This window comes from Arachis stenosperma, chromosome 10 (assembly GCF_014773155.1).
Source record: "Arachis stenosperma cultivar V10309 chromosome 10, arast.V10309.gnm1.PFL2, whole genome shotgun sequence".
NCBI lineage: Eukaryota > Viridiplantae > Streptophyta > Magnoliopsida > Fabales > Fabaceae > Arachis > Arachis stenosperma.
Window position 1 is genome coordinate 517350 of NC_080386.1, and position 17287 is coordinate 534636.

At 32.9% G+C, this 17287-nt stretch overlaps 3 protein-coding genes across 3 annotated transcripts; 2 read left to right on the forward strand and 1 right to left on the reverse strand.

Moving 5' to 3' along the window:
- Positions 1-176: 176 nt before the first annotated feature.
- Positions 177-1995, reverse strand: LOC130954389 (putative F-box/LRR-repeat protein 23). The gene is made up of 2 exons (XM_057881126.1): positions 1586-1995; positions 177-1101 (listed from the first exon to the last, which is right to left on the reverse strand). Exons 1-2 carry the CDS (start codon positions 1942-1944, stop codon positions 495-497), a joined length of 966 nt encoding a protein of 321 aa, XP_057737109.1. The 5' UTR covers positions 1945-1995; the 3' UTR covers positions 177-494.
- A 2333-nt stretch (positions 1996-4328) lies between these two features.
- On the forward strand, positions 4329-6158 carry LOC130956280 (uncharacterized). Its single transcript, XM_057883322.1, has 2 exons — positions 4329-4697; positions 5095-6158. Exons 1-2 carry the CDS (start codon positions 4598-4600, stop codon positions 5883-5885), a joined length of 891 nt encoding a protein of 296 aa, XP_057739305.1. The 5' UTR covers positions 4329-4597; the 3' UTR covers positions 5886-6158.
- Positions 6159-15594: 9436 nt separating this feature from the next.
- On the forward strand, positions 15595-17283 carry LOC130954476 (mitochondrial import inner membrane translocase subunit TIM17-1-like). Its single transcript, XM_057881218.1, has 2 exons — positions 15595-16127; positions 16759-17283. The coding sequence occupies exons 1-2, from the start codon at positions 15726-15728 to the stop codon at positions 16792-16794; spliced, it is 438 nt and encodes a 145-aa protein (XP_057737201.1). The 5' UTR covers positions 15595-15725; the 3' UTR covers positions 16795-17283.
- Positions 17284-17287: the final 4 nt, after the last annotated feature.

Sequence of the window (17287 nt, forward strand, 5' to 3'; positions counted from 1 at the left end):
TACAGAACCAGCAATATAGTGCGCCCCCAACATGTGCATTAACAAGAGCTAATGCTGGATGATGCAGCCGAAACAAAGATAGGGACTCAACGTAAAAAAGGAAAACCACAGATGCAGTCGAAATCATCCGACAAAACTACAATAATAAACATACCCAAAAATCTCCTACCCGTTCAGAATCGTCAATTATAAACATACATTGAGCTAAAGAAATTGCTTCTTACATACATCTAATTAGCTGCACAATGCAAACAGTAATGCTTCTCAAAATGGTACTATTATCCTATGGGACATTAAGATCAAAAGAGGATCATGTGGTCTAACCATGCAAATTCATTACAACAGATCATTAACCAGCACCAAAATGAGTCCTCCTTGGAAGGTCGAGGATACTTCAATGATTACATTGTTGATTATTTCCTAGAGAAATATACCTAACATATTCACAACAGCTATCTGTCCTTTAGCTGGAAAGTGTTAAATTTACCAGAGTCTTAATAATCATCATTGTAATCATAATCAGAAAATTCACTCAGACTCCCACCTGAGAATTCATAAAAGTCATACTCATAATCAGACAATATGTCAATGTCTGATATCCCAGATGGATAGTCTTCATCAAATGATCCATAGTCATCTTCCGCTTCAAATGGGTAGTCATCAATGGGATCATATGGACGCCGTAGATCTTTGATCTGTTCAGCACATCTCCTCTCCAAATTTCCTATTAAATTGACATTGAAACACTGGCGTAAGTCAAGAGATTCAAGATTGGGACACCCATCAAGAATGGAAAGCAAGCCATCATTGGTCAACTTGTTCCCAAAAAGCTGTAGATGGCGTAATGCAGGCATTGTTTCCGCAATGGCAAATGCATCCTCATTGCACTCAATGTGTGGACTTTTGTAACCTTCTATATTAAATTTCAATGTTCTTAAGTGAGGGCAACTCCGGCCAATAGTTTCTAGAGGATCCTTGGATAAGTTGCTGATTGATATGTCAAGTTCTTCCAACCGAGATAGCTTTTCTGCAACTACACACAATCCCTCATCTGTTATACTATAGCATCGTATAAGGCATAGACGTCGTAGATGACTTGTACTGTAAATGGAAAGACAAAACAACAGCGGAAGATATAGTTAACGGATATGCTAATGAAAATATGAACTTCAGTATTTATACACATATGATTAGTAGTGAACACTAAATGGAAGTATCGCCATTCAAGGAAGCCATCACTTGACATAACTCAGTCCCAGGAAACAAGAAACATGATTTCAACATAAACATACCATTTGGCTCTCAACAAAGAGATAAATTTTTGAAAATTCCTTATTTTGTGATTACTAAGAGTATTTCATTTCTGAAACCTTTATTGAGGATAAAATCTAAAGTTGACAATTGGCAAAACTCAAAGTAAATCAAGATCATCTTGCTTGTAGGGAAGCTTATAAATACCGGAAATAAAATTAAAGAAACCCTAATCATCACCAAAATTGATATTCAAATTGAAAATTCGAAGCCGGAAACAAAGAAAGCCAAACAAAAATTTAACCCAAAAACATAAAGAAAGAAAGAAACTTACGAATCGACGATGTACTTGAGAAGAGCGTCAGTGGCGAATTCTTCGATGGTGATGTCGGTTAATTGGCCGGAGCTGTGGTCGATTGCACGGCGGCACATGGCGTCAAGGATGTCATCGGAGTCGGTGAGGTCACCGAGTGCGTGCATGTCGATGGTGCGCCAGATGAGAGGGTCCCTGGAGACATTGCGCCACAGCGAGCAAACTCTCTGAACGTTTCTCAGCACCTCGATCGTACCAACCTTCACGAATATCGCCGACACCACGTCTCGCGGCAGATCCAGCCAGTTCCGCTGCTCATCCTCTGGCGAAGACGGCAGTGGTGGTGGTTGGTTCGGGCACGATGATGACGATGCTTCCATTGAAGAACCGGCAGAAGATGCTGATTTTCGGGTTGAATTTGGAATTTTTTCCTTGGAAAGCCAACTCGCGTGTAACACTTGTCTTCTGCTAATTCTTAGTGGGCTTAGTTTTGGGCTTTCCATGATAGATGAGTTTATTTTGGGCCATATCAGTTCCAAATTTGGGCTTTCATATTTTTTGTTCTTTAATGGGCCATATTCTTGGTGACAGAATACCTTTCTGACAAAAAGAAGTTTGCACTCTCCGGAAGAAAAACGATATTACAATGTACAAATGCTAATTGCTACGTATATTATTCTCTCAATTTTATATGTCAAAAAAATATTTCATCAAATTTTACTTTTTCTCTCAAACTATAAAGCTCGACACTTCGCTGAGTTGTTGTGTCTACGTGTTAGATACATTTTAGACATTATATTCACCAATACTCGTTTGATACGCGTATCTGCTTTGTCCAACCGTGTCTTAATAAAAAATAAAAAATTCTTCTCCGGACACACTTAAATATCATCACGTATCAACGTGTCCAACCTTATTCTTAACATATATTCTTAAAATAAATTTAAATATAGTATATATTATTATTTATTAAAACAAAAAATATTTTAAATACTTAATATAATTAAAATAAAATATTAAAAATTTTAATTTATTTTTAATATCAATAAAATATTAAAATATTATTATAATTTATCTAAAAAATACTTTATATTTTATATATATGCGTATTCCATGTCATATAAAATTTTAAAATTTGCGTGTCCCATAACGTGTCGGGTGTCGGTGAGTTTCCGTGCATCATACCTCTCAAATGTTATCATCATAACATTGAGCATTCTCATGTCAAGAACATTAACACTCACCCACAACTTTCTCTTTATATTAATTATTATTTTATTACTAATATGATTAATATTATCATTACTTGAACTTAACACATATTGACAGAAATAGGATATAGATTATGAAGGCCGTTCGTAAGGGCGTTTATGGCGGATACACCCACATGCTAGGACGTGAACAAGTGCACACATTCTTTTTTCAATTATTTTGTTTCAAAAAAAATAAAGAAAAGGGTGCAGCTTTTGTCTCTTATGATTGTTTGGGTCAAAGGAAATGTGATTGTTATATGATTTGGTAACTTAGGACAGCGAAAGAAGCAAAGCTGTAGAAAGCAAAAGCACGTTCTCTTCTTTTTCAACTTGTATTGGTTATCTGTCATATATGCTGCTTTCTCCTAATATGCCACGTAACCCTCCCATGGCATTTCTGGATTAGATATAGTAGGTAGGTAATCAATAACAATACCACCAAATATATACTAACCAATATATGCTATAATTTAACTTTTTATATGTATTTATATATCTTTACATGTGGTATTTTATATAAGTGATCCATTGGTGATTAATTTTTTATTTATATGTAGTATAATTTAATTTTCAATGTGTCTGTTTCGTTAAGAAGTAAAAATAAGATTGAAAAAAATTCATGTTCATGTGTGTCAAAATTATTTATGAATATGTTCTGATCATTTTTAACCTCATATTTTGGTCTTCTCTAAGTATATAATGTACCTTGTTTTCACTCTAACTAACAAAAACTTCATAGAAAAATTTTATTTGAAAGTGACAACTTATCAATCAGAGTAACTTCTAATTATTTGGTCATATAATTGTGTTAAATAACGTTTTTATTAAAGAGATTTGTATAGTTGTCTCTCTATCTTGTGTTATAGGTGTCAAATGAGCCAGCTTGCAGTGCAATGTCACATATCAAATTCACAAATTCATTATTCACATTGACTAAGAGGAACCGGTGATTCACATTAGAAACTAAATGATTTAAGTATTCTTCATCAAGCTTTGCACAATAATAATTAATTAATTTAGGTAAACAAAAATATTTAATAACAAAAATATCAAAATATCATTACGATTTATCTAAAAAATATTTTACATTTTATATATATGTTTCCGTATTCTATAACATTTAAAAATTTGCGTGTTAGTGTGTCTCGCATCTATGTCAGTATTGTGCATCATAAATAAGTACTAAATAAGATAAATTGTGTACATTCTTAACTGATTCTTTTTTATTATTAAAAATTTTAGATAAATTAATACTCTAATTATCTTAAATAAGATGCCTTGAATTATCCAAATAAACTTCATTTAATTTTGCAATAATTATGACAATCTACTATCTTTAAAATGGAATTTGAGGCAAATGATGATCAAAACATGATCTCTAATATTCTTTTCCAATAATCACCATAAGCCGTGGATTGGATAAAAGTTTCTTAGACAAGGATGAGTAATGAGCATTAATTCCGATGTGATTTGAGGCCATAATATAAGGATAGACAAAACCAATGAAAAGGTCAAACTCAAAGCAATAATTGCGCATCCAACTATTAGCCAACCATTCCCCAATCCTCACTCCACATACTACATTAACATTACAAATCAAAGAAAGGAAAACAATGATGCTTTCAAGGGATAGAGAATAGAGACCAGAAAAAAAAAAAGCTATATCATATCTTTTCTTTCTTAGAAAGAATTTCACTAACACTTATCCCTTTTGTTCTACTCATCATTACATATCTTTGAACACATTTGTTAAAATTTGTTGGACATTGTGGTTTGTAGCATGGATCGCCCTCGAGCACATTCATCTCCGCATTTAGTTTCTTCACCATCATCAAATAACGCTGAAAGGCCACAACCACAAGAAGATTGCAATTTAGAAGGTAATAACATTCATTTTCATGTTCATGTTTCATCATAGTATATGGTAGAATAATCCTTATTCAATGTTTCTTGTTAGAATATAGTTAGAATATTTATTATTACGATTCTCGTAATACCTATAAATATCATTTTATATTGTATCATTCTAGACAACTTGTATAGACAATTTGAATACACTCAATAATATATCATTCTTTCTCCAGTTTAGCCTCTTGTTCCTGATATGGTATCAGACTCATGGTATCATCCTTGAAGAGGATCGATTGTTTTTCTTGCGGTGAAATCACCATAGTTTTTGCATTTTTTTCTATGTCATTCTTCTTTTCCTTTTGTCAATAATATAACATCATTTTTTCAGTTTAGTCTTTTGTTTCTAATATTTCTTATTTGCTTTAGGCATTACCACAAATGTTAGATTGCTGCTGAAACTAATTCAAGATCATAATGGAGCAAGCATGAAAGAGAACGAAGAGAGAAAGGTCCACAGGGTGAATGGGATCATGTCCATTTTAGATGAGGTTAGGTCCAGGATTCAAAGAATCCAAACATCTACCAAGAAAAAAGCAGAACTTAGAAGGTGTAACACAGATCTCAGGCCTACAATTCCAACTTCCAATGATAAAAGGCAGCCTGATTTGCCAATAGATGAGAAGGAGAGGCTAAGGAGGGAGCTTAATGCGAGCTTCATGGCGCGACAGAGCCTTCAAGCCATGTGTGCGAGTTTGGGGAAAGAAAAGCAGATTATGGCTTCAGAACTTGCAAGAAAGGCTCAAGAGTTGGCAGAAATGGAAGAGCTCTTGGTTGATCTCAAGACACAAAATAACATGTTGGCAGAGAAGCTGTATGCTTGCAGCTCAGAAAAGAAGAGCAACGATGCGGAAATTGAAGGCAACATAGCATTGCAGGAGCGAAACAGGGCACTTACAGAACAACTCCACAAGTCTCTTGATGCATATCGATCTTTGAAGCACAAGTACAAAGATGCACGAGAGGAAAACCAAGAAATCCATGCCACATTGGAACAATTGAAGGAGGAAGTTGAAGCAGGCACTCAAAGGATACATGGCTTCAAGGAACAAGTCATAAAGAGTCATGAAAACATATTTGCAGAGGAGATTTCCGCTATAGAGAACATGCTTGAATCTCTTGGCCTCAAAATCTCAAAACATGATCAGGAGAAAACTTAATGTGTCTAATAATATGAGATTGCTAGAGGCCAAGATAAGAAGCATGCATTATTGGAATCAAGTTATAAACACACCCTTCATGTATAATATGCTCTTATTCACTTCTTTGCTTACCTGTCTAGGATGCATGCTTCAGGATTATGCAAAAAAGAGAGTCATTATAAACATAGATGATTAACTGTAAAATTTGTAATGAGGAGGACAAGAGTCAGAGTAGAAAAAGTTGATATTGCACATATTTTTGAACTTTAAATATTATCTATTGAGGCCCAACAAAAGAGGCTGTATATTCTATCTTCTGTAAAATCAGAAAATCAGGAGTTATGCTCTTTCTTCTCCTTTTTTTTTTTTCAATTAAAACTAGTCTGCTACCATGTTTCCTATTTTCAGAAAACGAATTCTACTTCTACAATTTAATAATAATAATAATAATAATAATAATAATAATAATAATAATAATAATAATAATAATAATAAGGCATTTTATACCTCAGGAATGTGAATAATTGATATTCAACCAACGACAAGATTACAGATCAAACGCGTAACACTTATGACTTATGTCTAGGTATAGTGACATACAAGCGTGACTGCGTGAGATAGTGTTGCTATCCAAGAAGCAAAGTAGAATTAAAGCTTGACAATATAACCATGGGTAAACATAATTCTAACTAGAAACTCGATATATATTAACATTTTTATTATACATTTCGCCAAATAAAAACATTTTAAATAGTTCATTATAATTTCTGAATATTTGCTTATATCATAGTTGATAGAACTGAAGTAGTAATTAAACTGGTCAAATTAAATTACTGATTTATTAGTTTATTAGTTTGATCGGTGAGTTACTGGTTGAACCGGTTAATTCGGTCTCATTTACAACAATACTAGGGAACCAAGAGGGTATCAGCCAAATGCCTCTGGGTGAATTCAAAACCTCTACGTGGATGGTATTTATGCTAGGCATTAGGATGTTTCTTTTCTTTGTAAATTAGATGATTTTGAATCTATTTTCTGATTTATCATGTTTTAGGCATTTGAAGAGGGAAGGAGGGTGATGAGACAGAAGCTAATTGAATCAGTTTTCTTGATTCACGTTGCAATGATACTGCACGTATCTCTTCCTAATTTGAATGTGGTGAAATATTTAATAACTAATATTTTAAATCATAAATAAATAAAATTAATTACTATATTTATAATTAATTAAATTGTTCTATTTTTGGTTGATTTAAAGTTGGTTCCATATATTTTTCCTATAATTATATAAATAAAAAAATCAAAAACTTAAAATTAAAATTTAAAATACATATTTTACATTAACATTTTGAAAATAATCAAACTATTCTAAAACAATATAAAATAGAAATAATATAAAAATAGGAACTATTTTATAAAAAATAATAAATAATTTGTGGCCGGTTCGTCGATATATTAAAATAATTATTATTTTTAAATTTTAATCATTTATTAATTAGTTTATATCTATTATAATATATAATATTATAAGTATTTATTTAAAAAATAATATTAATAACTATCATATAATTAAAAAACAAAATAAATAAATTTATAATTAAAATTAAAATAAATTAAATAAAAATAAATTATATGTATTATAATTTACATATATGTTAAAAAGAACTTAAGAAGCATGACAGTTTGATAGTTATTTTTGTATGTTGCATTCTTAGAGGAAAGAAGTTCTTTCTGTACTGATGTATTTATCTGTTCCTTTTTGGACTTCATACAAGGAGGTAAGGTGCTTTTTGGAGATAGATTAAGAGAAAAGGTCATCTAGAAATCCATTCACAAGCCTATTATGGCTGTTTTAGTGGGGAGATTTTGAATCTCTAAATATGCTCTATTGAATCTTTTTATGTAGGCTTGGAGAGGCTCATCGACATCTTGCTTTACTCTCAAGAGGTTTGGAGCAAGGATATACATGGATCGAGTAAAGTTGGGTTTATTTTGTTCTGGATTTAACTCTAAATAATGGCTGGATCTATTTTTGAGACTTTTACCTGGTCCTAAACTTAGTGAAATCACACTACTTTCAGCTTATACTAAAGCCGGATCTAGACCTGTGAAGTCTAGGTCTTGATAAACTTTATGTCAAAAAATTATGATGCACTTACTTATAAAAAAGAAAAAAAATATACTTGTTACCGAGAAGTTGATATCTATATTTGAATTTTCTATAAATTCTAATTTTCATGCTTCCTTTATCTATTTTCTAATTTAACAAGTGTGATTAAAAATAAAATAATAAACTTATAATTAATATAACATAATATTTGAATTAATTGAAAACATATATACCTTTTTTAGTCCCTTTAGGGTGCAGATGTGGTCGGGTGAAACCGAATTCGCCTTGACCCGAATTCCGACCCTAAATAATGACCAGATCTATTTTTGACACTCTTACTCGATCCTAGACCTGATAAAATTATACCAAATCAACCCCCAAAATGTTCAGGTCCGAACAGGACCGAGTCATGTACACCCCTAACTTGAAGCATGCTTAATTTTGTCTTTTTGAATGAAAAACTGTGTAAAAAAATTTCTGCCTAGATCATCGAAAGATGTGATCGATTTAGAAAGTAAACTATCAAACCATTTTATTGCTTTTTTTATCAACGTGGTTGAAAAAACCTTACATTGAGTCACGTCAAAGGCATCTACCAGGTACATACGACTTTTGAAATTGTTGAGATAATGTCAAGAATCAGTTGTTCTATCGTAGAGGTCTATGTCTGGACTCTTAAAGTTTTAAGGAACTCGAGCCAACATAATGTCTTTAAAAAAGGGATCTTCCTTTTCAGGCGAAGAGGTCTCTCTTTCGTTCTGACCTCTTTTTGTTAGAATAAATTGTTTTATTAATTCAGATCATTTATATTGAATTACCAAAAATATATATCATAACATGGAAGCATACTTTTACTCATAGAAATTAGAAATTAATGGAAGAGTTGTCTCCATCTTTCTCAATCAAAACCTTATATATCCTTAATAGGGCAGCTGAAATGCAACTCCTCTGATGAAAAAAGAGTTGTTGAGACAACTTTGGTATATATTGGGAACCGAAACCCTAAAGTCACTATTTATATTTGAGCATATCACCCTTTAAACCCTAAAACCCAAATAAAAATAGTATCTAAAACCCAAAAAGATAATATCTGATTTTATTCTCGTTTAATTCCAAATCAAAAATAATTATGACTTATTCAATTTAGTATTTATAACATTAAATTAGATTACCATTATATAAATAATTTAATGAAATAACATAATTTGTGATTATAATTAATATATGGAGTAAAGTATTGTTTTTGTCCCCAACGTTTTGGGTAAGTCCTATTTGTGTCCCTAACGTTTAAATCGTTCTATTTGTATCCCTAACGTTTATAAAAGTGATTCAATGTTATCCTACTGTCAATTATACTAATAAATCAGATTATATTTTTCAATTATTCTCACTTAGATGTATTCATTCTCAATTAGGTCTCACTTGGATGTATTTGATTTTAATATTATACCCACTATTTGTGTTTAGATTCAATTATATCCCTAAAAAAGTGAATTATGTAAATGTTGTAGGAATTAGTTTCAACTTTTGATGAGCTATTTTTCGGAGTGGATCATCGATTCTATCCAAGACATTTACATTTTAACTTCAAGAAGAGATTTTTAAAACTCAAACTAAAGCGTTTATGATGTGTAATTGTTGGAAGGATAACATTGAATCACTTTTACAAACATTAGGGATACAAATAGGACGATTTAAACGTTAGGGACACAAATAGGATTTACCCCAAACATTGGAGACAAAAATGATACTTTACTCTTAATATATGTATTGCTCACAAACAAATTAGAAAATTAAATAATTTCCTAACACTTTTTTCTTTGAGGTCGGCTTCCAACTTCTACAATTTGTCTTTGAACTCTTCCACCTCCTTGCCTAAGGGACCTCTTAGTCTCTCTTTGTATTTCTAGTTTGTGCTCCAGTTGTTCTAATCATCTTTGATATCCGTGAACGAGTCCTATGAATTTTGCAGCATCACGGTCTTGGGCACCTCCAAGTTGATGGACCTATGATCCTATGCTTCTTCCTTCTTTCTTTCTTCCTTATGGGTTGTTTCTGTTGTTGTCTGCATATCTTCTTTCTTCAAGATTTGGAGGTATGACAATTGCACGATCGTCGTTTGGTTGGTCCTCATCGTGAGGTTCTGATTTCGAGACCGTATGTCCATCTTTAAGATGATCATCCGCCATTTATCAAAGGTCGAGTTCTAGATTCTCGGCAACGGTGTCAATATTCAAAGGGTTATATGAAATAGATGATTTAGGTCTGAACGTGAGGTACATACTTATGTGAGTGATTGGTTCGATGTTTCTTTCGACGGAGTAAAGCTGTCCAAGCTCTTTGAAGAGGTTGGTGAGGATACCTATAAAGAATTCCAATACTTAAGTTAACACAAATTTAAAATATATTTATGTAGAATTAGATTCTGAGTATATTTATAATAGTAGGTGATGAGCTCGTCATCACTTACGAGATAGTTCTACTCTTTATAGTTGATTGTGTTTTCCTTTATCTTAGAAAGTTTTGTTGAGATCTCCTTTAGTTCTAAAATAAGTTAGTTTAGGTTTGCATTATCGTGTCCGACCTCTTATAAATTGGTTGACACGTTGGAGTTAGAGTTATTATAAGATTAGACTTGTTCTTGTGAAGTAGGGGTGTTTGCGGTGCAGTTTGAATCGATTTTGAATAAAAAACTCATTCGATTCGAACACGAATTTTACTTGTAGTGCAGTTTGGATCGGATATTTTTTTAAAAAAATTCAATCTAATTTTAAGTGGTTTGGATTGGATTGGATTTGCGATTTTGTAAATTAAAAAGATTAAATACATATAACAAGTCTCAAAATCAAATTTTAAATAATCAACAATGACATAGCAATTCTTAATAATATTTTAAAAAGCCAATGATAACATAACAATAGAAATAAAATTACTGGTTAGTTAAAATAAATAAATAAATAACATTTTAAATATAAAATATTTATTAAATAATATAAAAATATATAACAAATTGAACATGATATAAGTATAATTATAAATATAATAATATAATAATAAAATAATAATATTAATATATTATAATACATTGTGTGATTTGAATTGGATTAGATTAATTATAAAAAGTAGATCTAAATTCGATCTGATCTAACGATTTAAAAAAATAAAATTCAATCAAATTTAAACCAAATTTAAATTAAATTAGATAAACCATTTAATTTGGATCGACTAGGATTTAACAGCTTATTTGGGCTATGAACAGATACCAAGTTGAATTCTATAAATAGGGCTCCCGTTAAAACCCTTGTGGTGGAGAAAACATAGAAGGAGAAACACAATTACACGTCTGGGCAATAGGAATCCGGAAACTTATTTAGAAGTCCGCAATCAATGGAAGAATGCCTTGATGATGTCCTCAATTCAGCGGGTTCATGGTGGGCGTAATCGGCGGATCCACCTTCCACTTCTTCAAGTCCCTTTGCAACTCTCAAGCTACCGCTTGCAACGCGGTGTGCCTAAATGGACCCCGCGTCGGGGGCAAGGTTGCCACCTAGGCTACCCTCTTCACTGCCTCCTACGACGCCTTGGTTTCTGTTCGTCAGAAGGACGATCCCTGGAACGGCATATTTGCCCCGGCCATCAGCAGCGGGCTGCTCTCCTTGTCCCGCCGCAGTCTCAGAGCCTCCGCATGCTTCACCATGTGTGGTGCTCTCTACGGCATAGCAGGAGAGGTCATTCCAATCATGAGGAACAAATTCGAGGCCGATTGCATGCTTGAGAAATCGAGGAAGGCAGTATGTACCCAAAGATGCGATGTTACCGGTCGAATGGACGCTTTGACTGATTCAGCATGTCGAAATTCACTCTTTTAATTCAAGAACGATTAAATTCTCAATTTCTTTGCAAATCTTAATCAATTTAGCTTATTGATTGTTATTAGATAGATACCATAGTATCAATGCATATCTTATACTCTTGTTGCGCCTATTAGCCAGTTTTTTATATAAGGAGCTATTCAAACTGATGCAGATATTAATGCAGGCAAGCAACACACCTCATTTTCCTGATGTTTCCAGCGCTAAAGTTTGAATTGTGATGTTATGTGTGCATGGATGGAAAACAGGAAACTCAGGAGGACCATTGATTGACTCATACGGCCATGTTATTGGCGTAAACACAGCAACCTTCACCAGAAAAGTAACTGTTATGGGGATGCTATTCTTCACTAATATTCCAACTCCCCAAGAATACTTATTTGCTTTTTTTTTAACGCAATTTTAGGGAGCGGAATGTCATCAGGTGTTAACTTTGCAATTCCCATCGACACTGTTCTCAGAACTGGACCATATTTTATTGTTTATGGAACACCTTACAGTAATAGGTTTTGATCAACCATGTTCCATATCTATCATTTGATAACGAATGAATGACATGTTTGATTGATGTTCAGTGTTCACACAAAAACCTTTACAAGCATGCTAAATTACTAGCAATTTTAAACGTCAAGATTTATAAAGAGTAGTTATTACGAGTCTATGACCAACTTTATTTTCAAATTCACTGGCCACATAGATTTAATCTCAGATATAATAGCATGACTTGGGATTTTTTTTATAAATAAAATAAAAAAATATTTTTCCAAAACTCATTTTTTAAATTCCATTTTTTTTTAAGTTCGCCGCACCAACGAATTCTATAAAAATTATAAAGTTTGCCTTAACTCCGACGAACTCTCCTTAAAATTTTTTCACTTGTTAACTGACAAAGTCACGTCTTATCCATGAAGATCTTGAATTCTTCTACATCGAAGACATGAGTGAAACTAAACACACTTTACAAACTAGGTGCGGTGTGCCTGTTTTTTCCTTTGTACTTTTTAAATGACACAAGCTAGGAAAATTTTAAATGTACTGATATACCAGTTAAGATCAACGGTTAAAAATTATTACTAGGTGCGGTGTGCCTGTTTTTTCCTTTGTACTTTTTAAATGACACAAGCTAGGAAAATTTTAAATGTACTGATATACCAGTTAAGATCAACGGTTAAAAATTATTAAAATATCGGTGTACTGATATACTCGAAAATTTTCCTATAAACTATGGGATAATCAAGATCAGAAAATTTTCATATACAAATTTTTTTTCTATACAAGTCTTATTTGATTTATTTTCTAATTCAACAAGTATGATTAAAAACAAAATAATAAGCTTATAATTAATATAACATAATATTAGAATTAATTTAAAAAATATATATCTTTTTTAGTCCCTTTAAGGTGCACATGGGGCCGGATGAAGCCAAATTCGCCTTGACCCGAACACGATCCTAAATAATGACCGGATCTATTTTTGAGACTCTTACCCGACCCTAGACCTGATAAAATCACACCAAATTAGCTCCCAAAATATTCAGGTTTGGACAGGGTCGGATCATGTACACCCCTAACTTGGAGCATTCTTAGTTTTGTCTTTTTAAATGAAAACCGTATAAAGAAATTTTTGTCTAGATCATCGAAAGATGTGATCAATCTAGGAAGTAAACTATCAAACCATTTTATTGCTGCTTTGGTCAACGTGGTTGAAAAAACCTTACATTAAGTCGCGTCAAAGACATCTACCAGGTACATACGACTTTTGAAATTGTTAAGATGATGTTGAGAATCAGTTGTTCTGTCGTAGAGATCAATGTCTGGACTCTTAAAGTTTTAAGGAACTTGAGCCAACATAATGTCTTTAGAGAAAGGGATCTTCTTTTTTAGGCGAAGAGGTCTCTCTTTTGTTTTGACCACTATTTGTTAGAATAAATTGTTTTATTAATCCAAATCATCCATATTGAATCAACAAAAATATATATCACAGTATGGAAGCGTACCTTTACTCATAAAAATTAGAAATTAATGAAAAAATTGTCTTAATCTCCCTCAACCAAAACCTTCTATATTTCTAATAGGGTGGCTGAATTGCAACTCCTCTGGTGAAAAAAAGAATTGTTAAGGCGGCTTTGGTATATATTGGGGACCGAAACCCTGAAGTCATTATTTATATTTGAGCATGACACCCTTTAAATCCTAAATCCTATTGCTCACAAACAAATTAAAAGATTAAATAATTTCCTAACACTTTTTTTTAGGTTGGCTTCCAACTTCTGCAATTTGTCTTTAAACTATATGCACCGCCTTGCCTTCCTTCAAAGGGACTTTTAATCTCTCTTTGTCTTTCCAGTTGTTCTAATCGTTTTTGGTGTCTGTAAATGAGTCTTATGAATTTTGCAGCATCACGGTCTTGGGCACCTTCAAGTTGATAGACCTATGATCTTATACTTCTTTCTTTTTCCTTCTTCTTTCTGGGTTGTTTCTATTGTCGTTTACACATCTTCTTTCTTCAAGATTTGGAGGTATGACAATTGCACGATAGTTGTTTGGTTGGTCCTCATCGTGAGGTTTTGATTCTGAGACAATATGTCCATCTTTAAGATGATCATCCCCCATTTGTCAAAGGTCGAACTCTAGGTTTCCGACAACGACATCAATATTTTGAGAATTATATGAAATAGGTGATTTGGGTCTGAACGTGAGGTACAGACTTATGTGAGTGATTGATTTGATGTCTCTTTCGACAAAGTGAAGCCATCCAAGCTCTTTGAAAAGGTTGGTGAGAATACATGTAAAGAACTCTAATACTTAAGTTATCATGAATTTAAAATATGTTTATGCAGAATTAGATTTTGAATATATATGTAGGTGTTAGTATATTTATAATAGTGGGTGATGAGCTCGTCATCACTTACAAGATAGTTCTACTTTTTATTGTTGATTATTATTTTCTTTATCTTAGAAATCTTTGTTGAGAACTCCTTTCGTTTTAGAATAAGTTAGTGTAGGTTTGCATTGTCATATCTGACCTCTTAAAAATCGGGTGGCACGTTGGAGTTAGAGTTATTATAAAATTAGACTTGTTCTTGTGGAGTAGGGGTATTTGCGACGGTTTAGATCGATTTTGAATAAAAAATCATTTGATTTAAACATTAATTTTACTTGCAGTGTAGTTTGGATTAGATGATTCTTAAAAAAATTCGATCCGATCTGATCTAATTTCAAGTAGTTTGGATTGGATTGGATTGGATTGGATTGGATTTGTGGTTTTATAAATTAAAAAGATTAAATACATATAAAAAGTCTCAACATCAAAATTTAAATAATCAACAATGATATAACAAGTTTTAACAATTTCTTAAAAAGCCAACAATAACATAATAATAGAAATAAAATTATAATTTAGTTAAAATAAATAAATAAATAACATTTTGAATATAAAATATTTATTAAATAAAAATAATTCATGAATAATATAAAAATGTATAATAAATTGTACATGTTATAAGTATAATTATAAATATAATAACAAAATAATAATATTGTAATATATTGTACAATTTAAATTAGATTTGATCAATTATGAAAAGTAAATTTAAAATTATGCAGCAATATGCAAAAAAATACAATCCAATTAAATTCAAATTAACGCAGTTTTAATCAACTTTTAATTTAAATTAAAAATTAAATAAACGGTATAATTTGGATAGGGATGAATTTGAACATCCCTATTCTAGAGCCTGTGGGATATGAATCAGATACCTAGTTGAATTCTATAAATAGAACTCCTTTTAAAACCCTTGTGGTGGAGAAAACATAGAAGGAGAAATACAATTACACCTTTGGGCAATAGGATTCCAGTAACTTACTCCGCAGTCAATGGAAGAATACACTTACTACTCAGAAGTTCGCAGTCCGCAGTCAATGGAAGAATGCCTTGATTTGGTCGTCAATTCAGCGGGCGCTGGGTTCACGGTGGGCGTAATCGCCGGATCCCCCTACCACTTCTTCAAGTCCCTTTGCATCTCTCCAACCCATATCGCTACAGCTTGCAACGCCGTTCGCCTCAATGCACCCCGCGTCGGGGGCAAGGTTGCCGCCTGGTCTGCCCTCTGCAAGGCCTCCAAAAACGCCTTGGTTTCTGTTCGTCAGAAGGACGACGGCTGGAACCGCATATTTTCCAGGGCCATCGGCACCGGGCTGCTCTCCGTGTCCCGCCGCAGTCTCAGAGCCTCCGCACGCTTCACCATGTGTGGTGCTCTCTTCGGCACAGTAGTAGAGGTCAGCTCAATCATGTGGGACAAGTTCTCGACCCCACGCTTTGACTGATTCAGCATGTCGAAATTCAGTCTTTTAATTCAAGAACGATTAAATTCTCAATTTCTTGCGAATCTTAATCAATTTAGCTTGCATATTGATTGTTGATGGATAGATACCATAGTATCAATGCATATCTAGTTCTATCGTTATACACTTATACTCTTGCTGCGCCTATTAGCCAGATTTTTACATAAAGGGGTATGTTCTTTTTTTTTTCCCTTTATTATTCTTTTGGTGTGTGATTAGTGGATGGTTGTTATTAATAAAATAATAAAGTCTGGACTTGTGTTGGACGACGAAAGGAATAGTTGGAGAAATTTATGAGATGGGTCATGAAGACGAAGGACTATATCTTAAATCATTCAAAGTTTCATACTCAGATTGAAACTATATTTCACATTTATAGATTGAATATGTTTGTGCATAAGGGAATCGATTTATTTATATATACAATCAACTGTTATGAGTTTAGGATTGAGTTATTTGACACAAAATAGTTATTTACTAATCGATTGGTGTTAAATTAAATCGATTGGATTAGCAAAATATATAATATATGCATACTAATGAGGGGCTTCAAAGACTCATGCAGAGTGGAAGGACGAAGAATCTTTCAAGAAGAAATTGAGGGCCTTCAAAGAAGCTTGTGATGCCGATAAAGAAACAATATGCATGGTAATGAAGAAAGCTTGTAAAGTGTGTGGTAAAATGGGTAATATGCCTCTGGCTGCTAAGCGTTTTCGCTTTGCTTGTCAGATCTTGGAAAGAGGTTATTGTGATTAGAGACATGGGTATAGCTGTCTGAGGTTAGGGGTGTTTGCATTTTGATTGATTTGTTAACTAGCGGTGGTTGTTTGTCGTATAAGCTGTTGGTTGGTATTGTGCTGATTCAACAAAAGGTGAGTAAGTTCAGATCACTATTTCCGAAGTATGATTTCAAAATTGCTGATTCATGAACAGTAGTTAAGTGTGTGGTAGAAGTTGTATGTGTTACCTATTAATCTGTTAGGACTGGTATGAAGCTTAACAAATGTATAGTAACTAGTAAGTTTCATATGTAGAGCTAAAGATGCATATGCAGAGTGTTGTTTGAGTAAGAGTTGGATTGTCCGTTGAAGTAT

Excerpts from the sequence above, each read along its gene's own strand:
- LOC130954389 (XM_057881126.1), bottom strand. The coding sequence starts at position 1,944 with ATGGAAGCATCGTCATCATCGTGCCCGAACCAACCACCACCACTGCCG. Across the intron at positions 1,102-1,585 it reads CTCAAGTACATCGTCGATTC|TACAAGTCATCTACGACGTC; the intron begins GTAAGTTTCTTT and ends TTCCATTTACAG.
- LOC130956280 (XM_057883322.1), top strand. The coding sequence starts at position 4,598 with ATGGATCGCCCTCGAGCACATTCATCTCCGCATTTAGTTTCTTCACCA. Across the intron at positions 4,698-5,094 it reads AGAAGATTGCAATTTAGAAG|GCATTACCACAAATGTTAGA; the intron begins GTAATAACATTC and ends TATTTGCTTTAG.
- LOC130954476 (XM_057881218.1), top strand. The coding sequence starts at position 15,726 with ATGGAAGAATACACTTACTACTCAGAAGTTCGCAGTCCGCAGTCAATG. Across the intron at positions 16,128-16,758 it reads TCTTCGGCACAGTAGTAGAG|AGTGGAAGGACGAAGAATCT; the intron begins GTCAGCTCAATC and ends AGACTCATGCAG.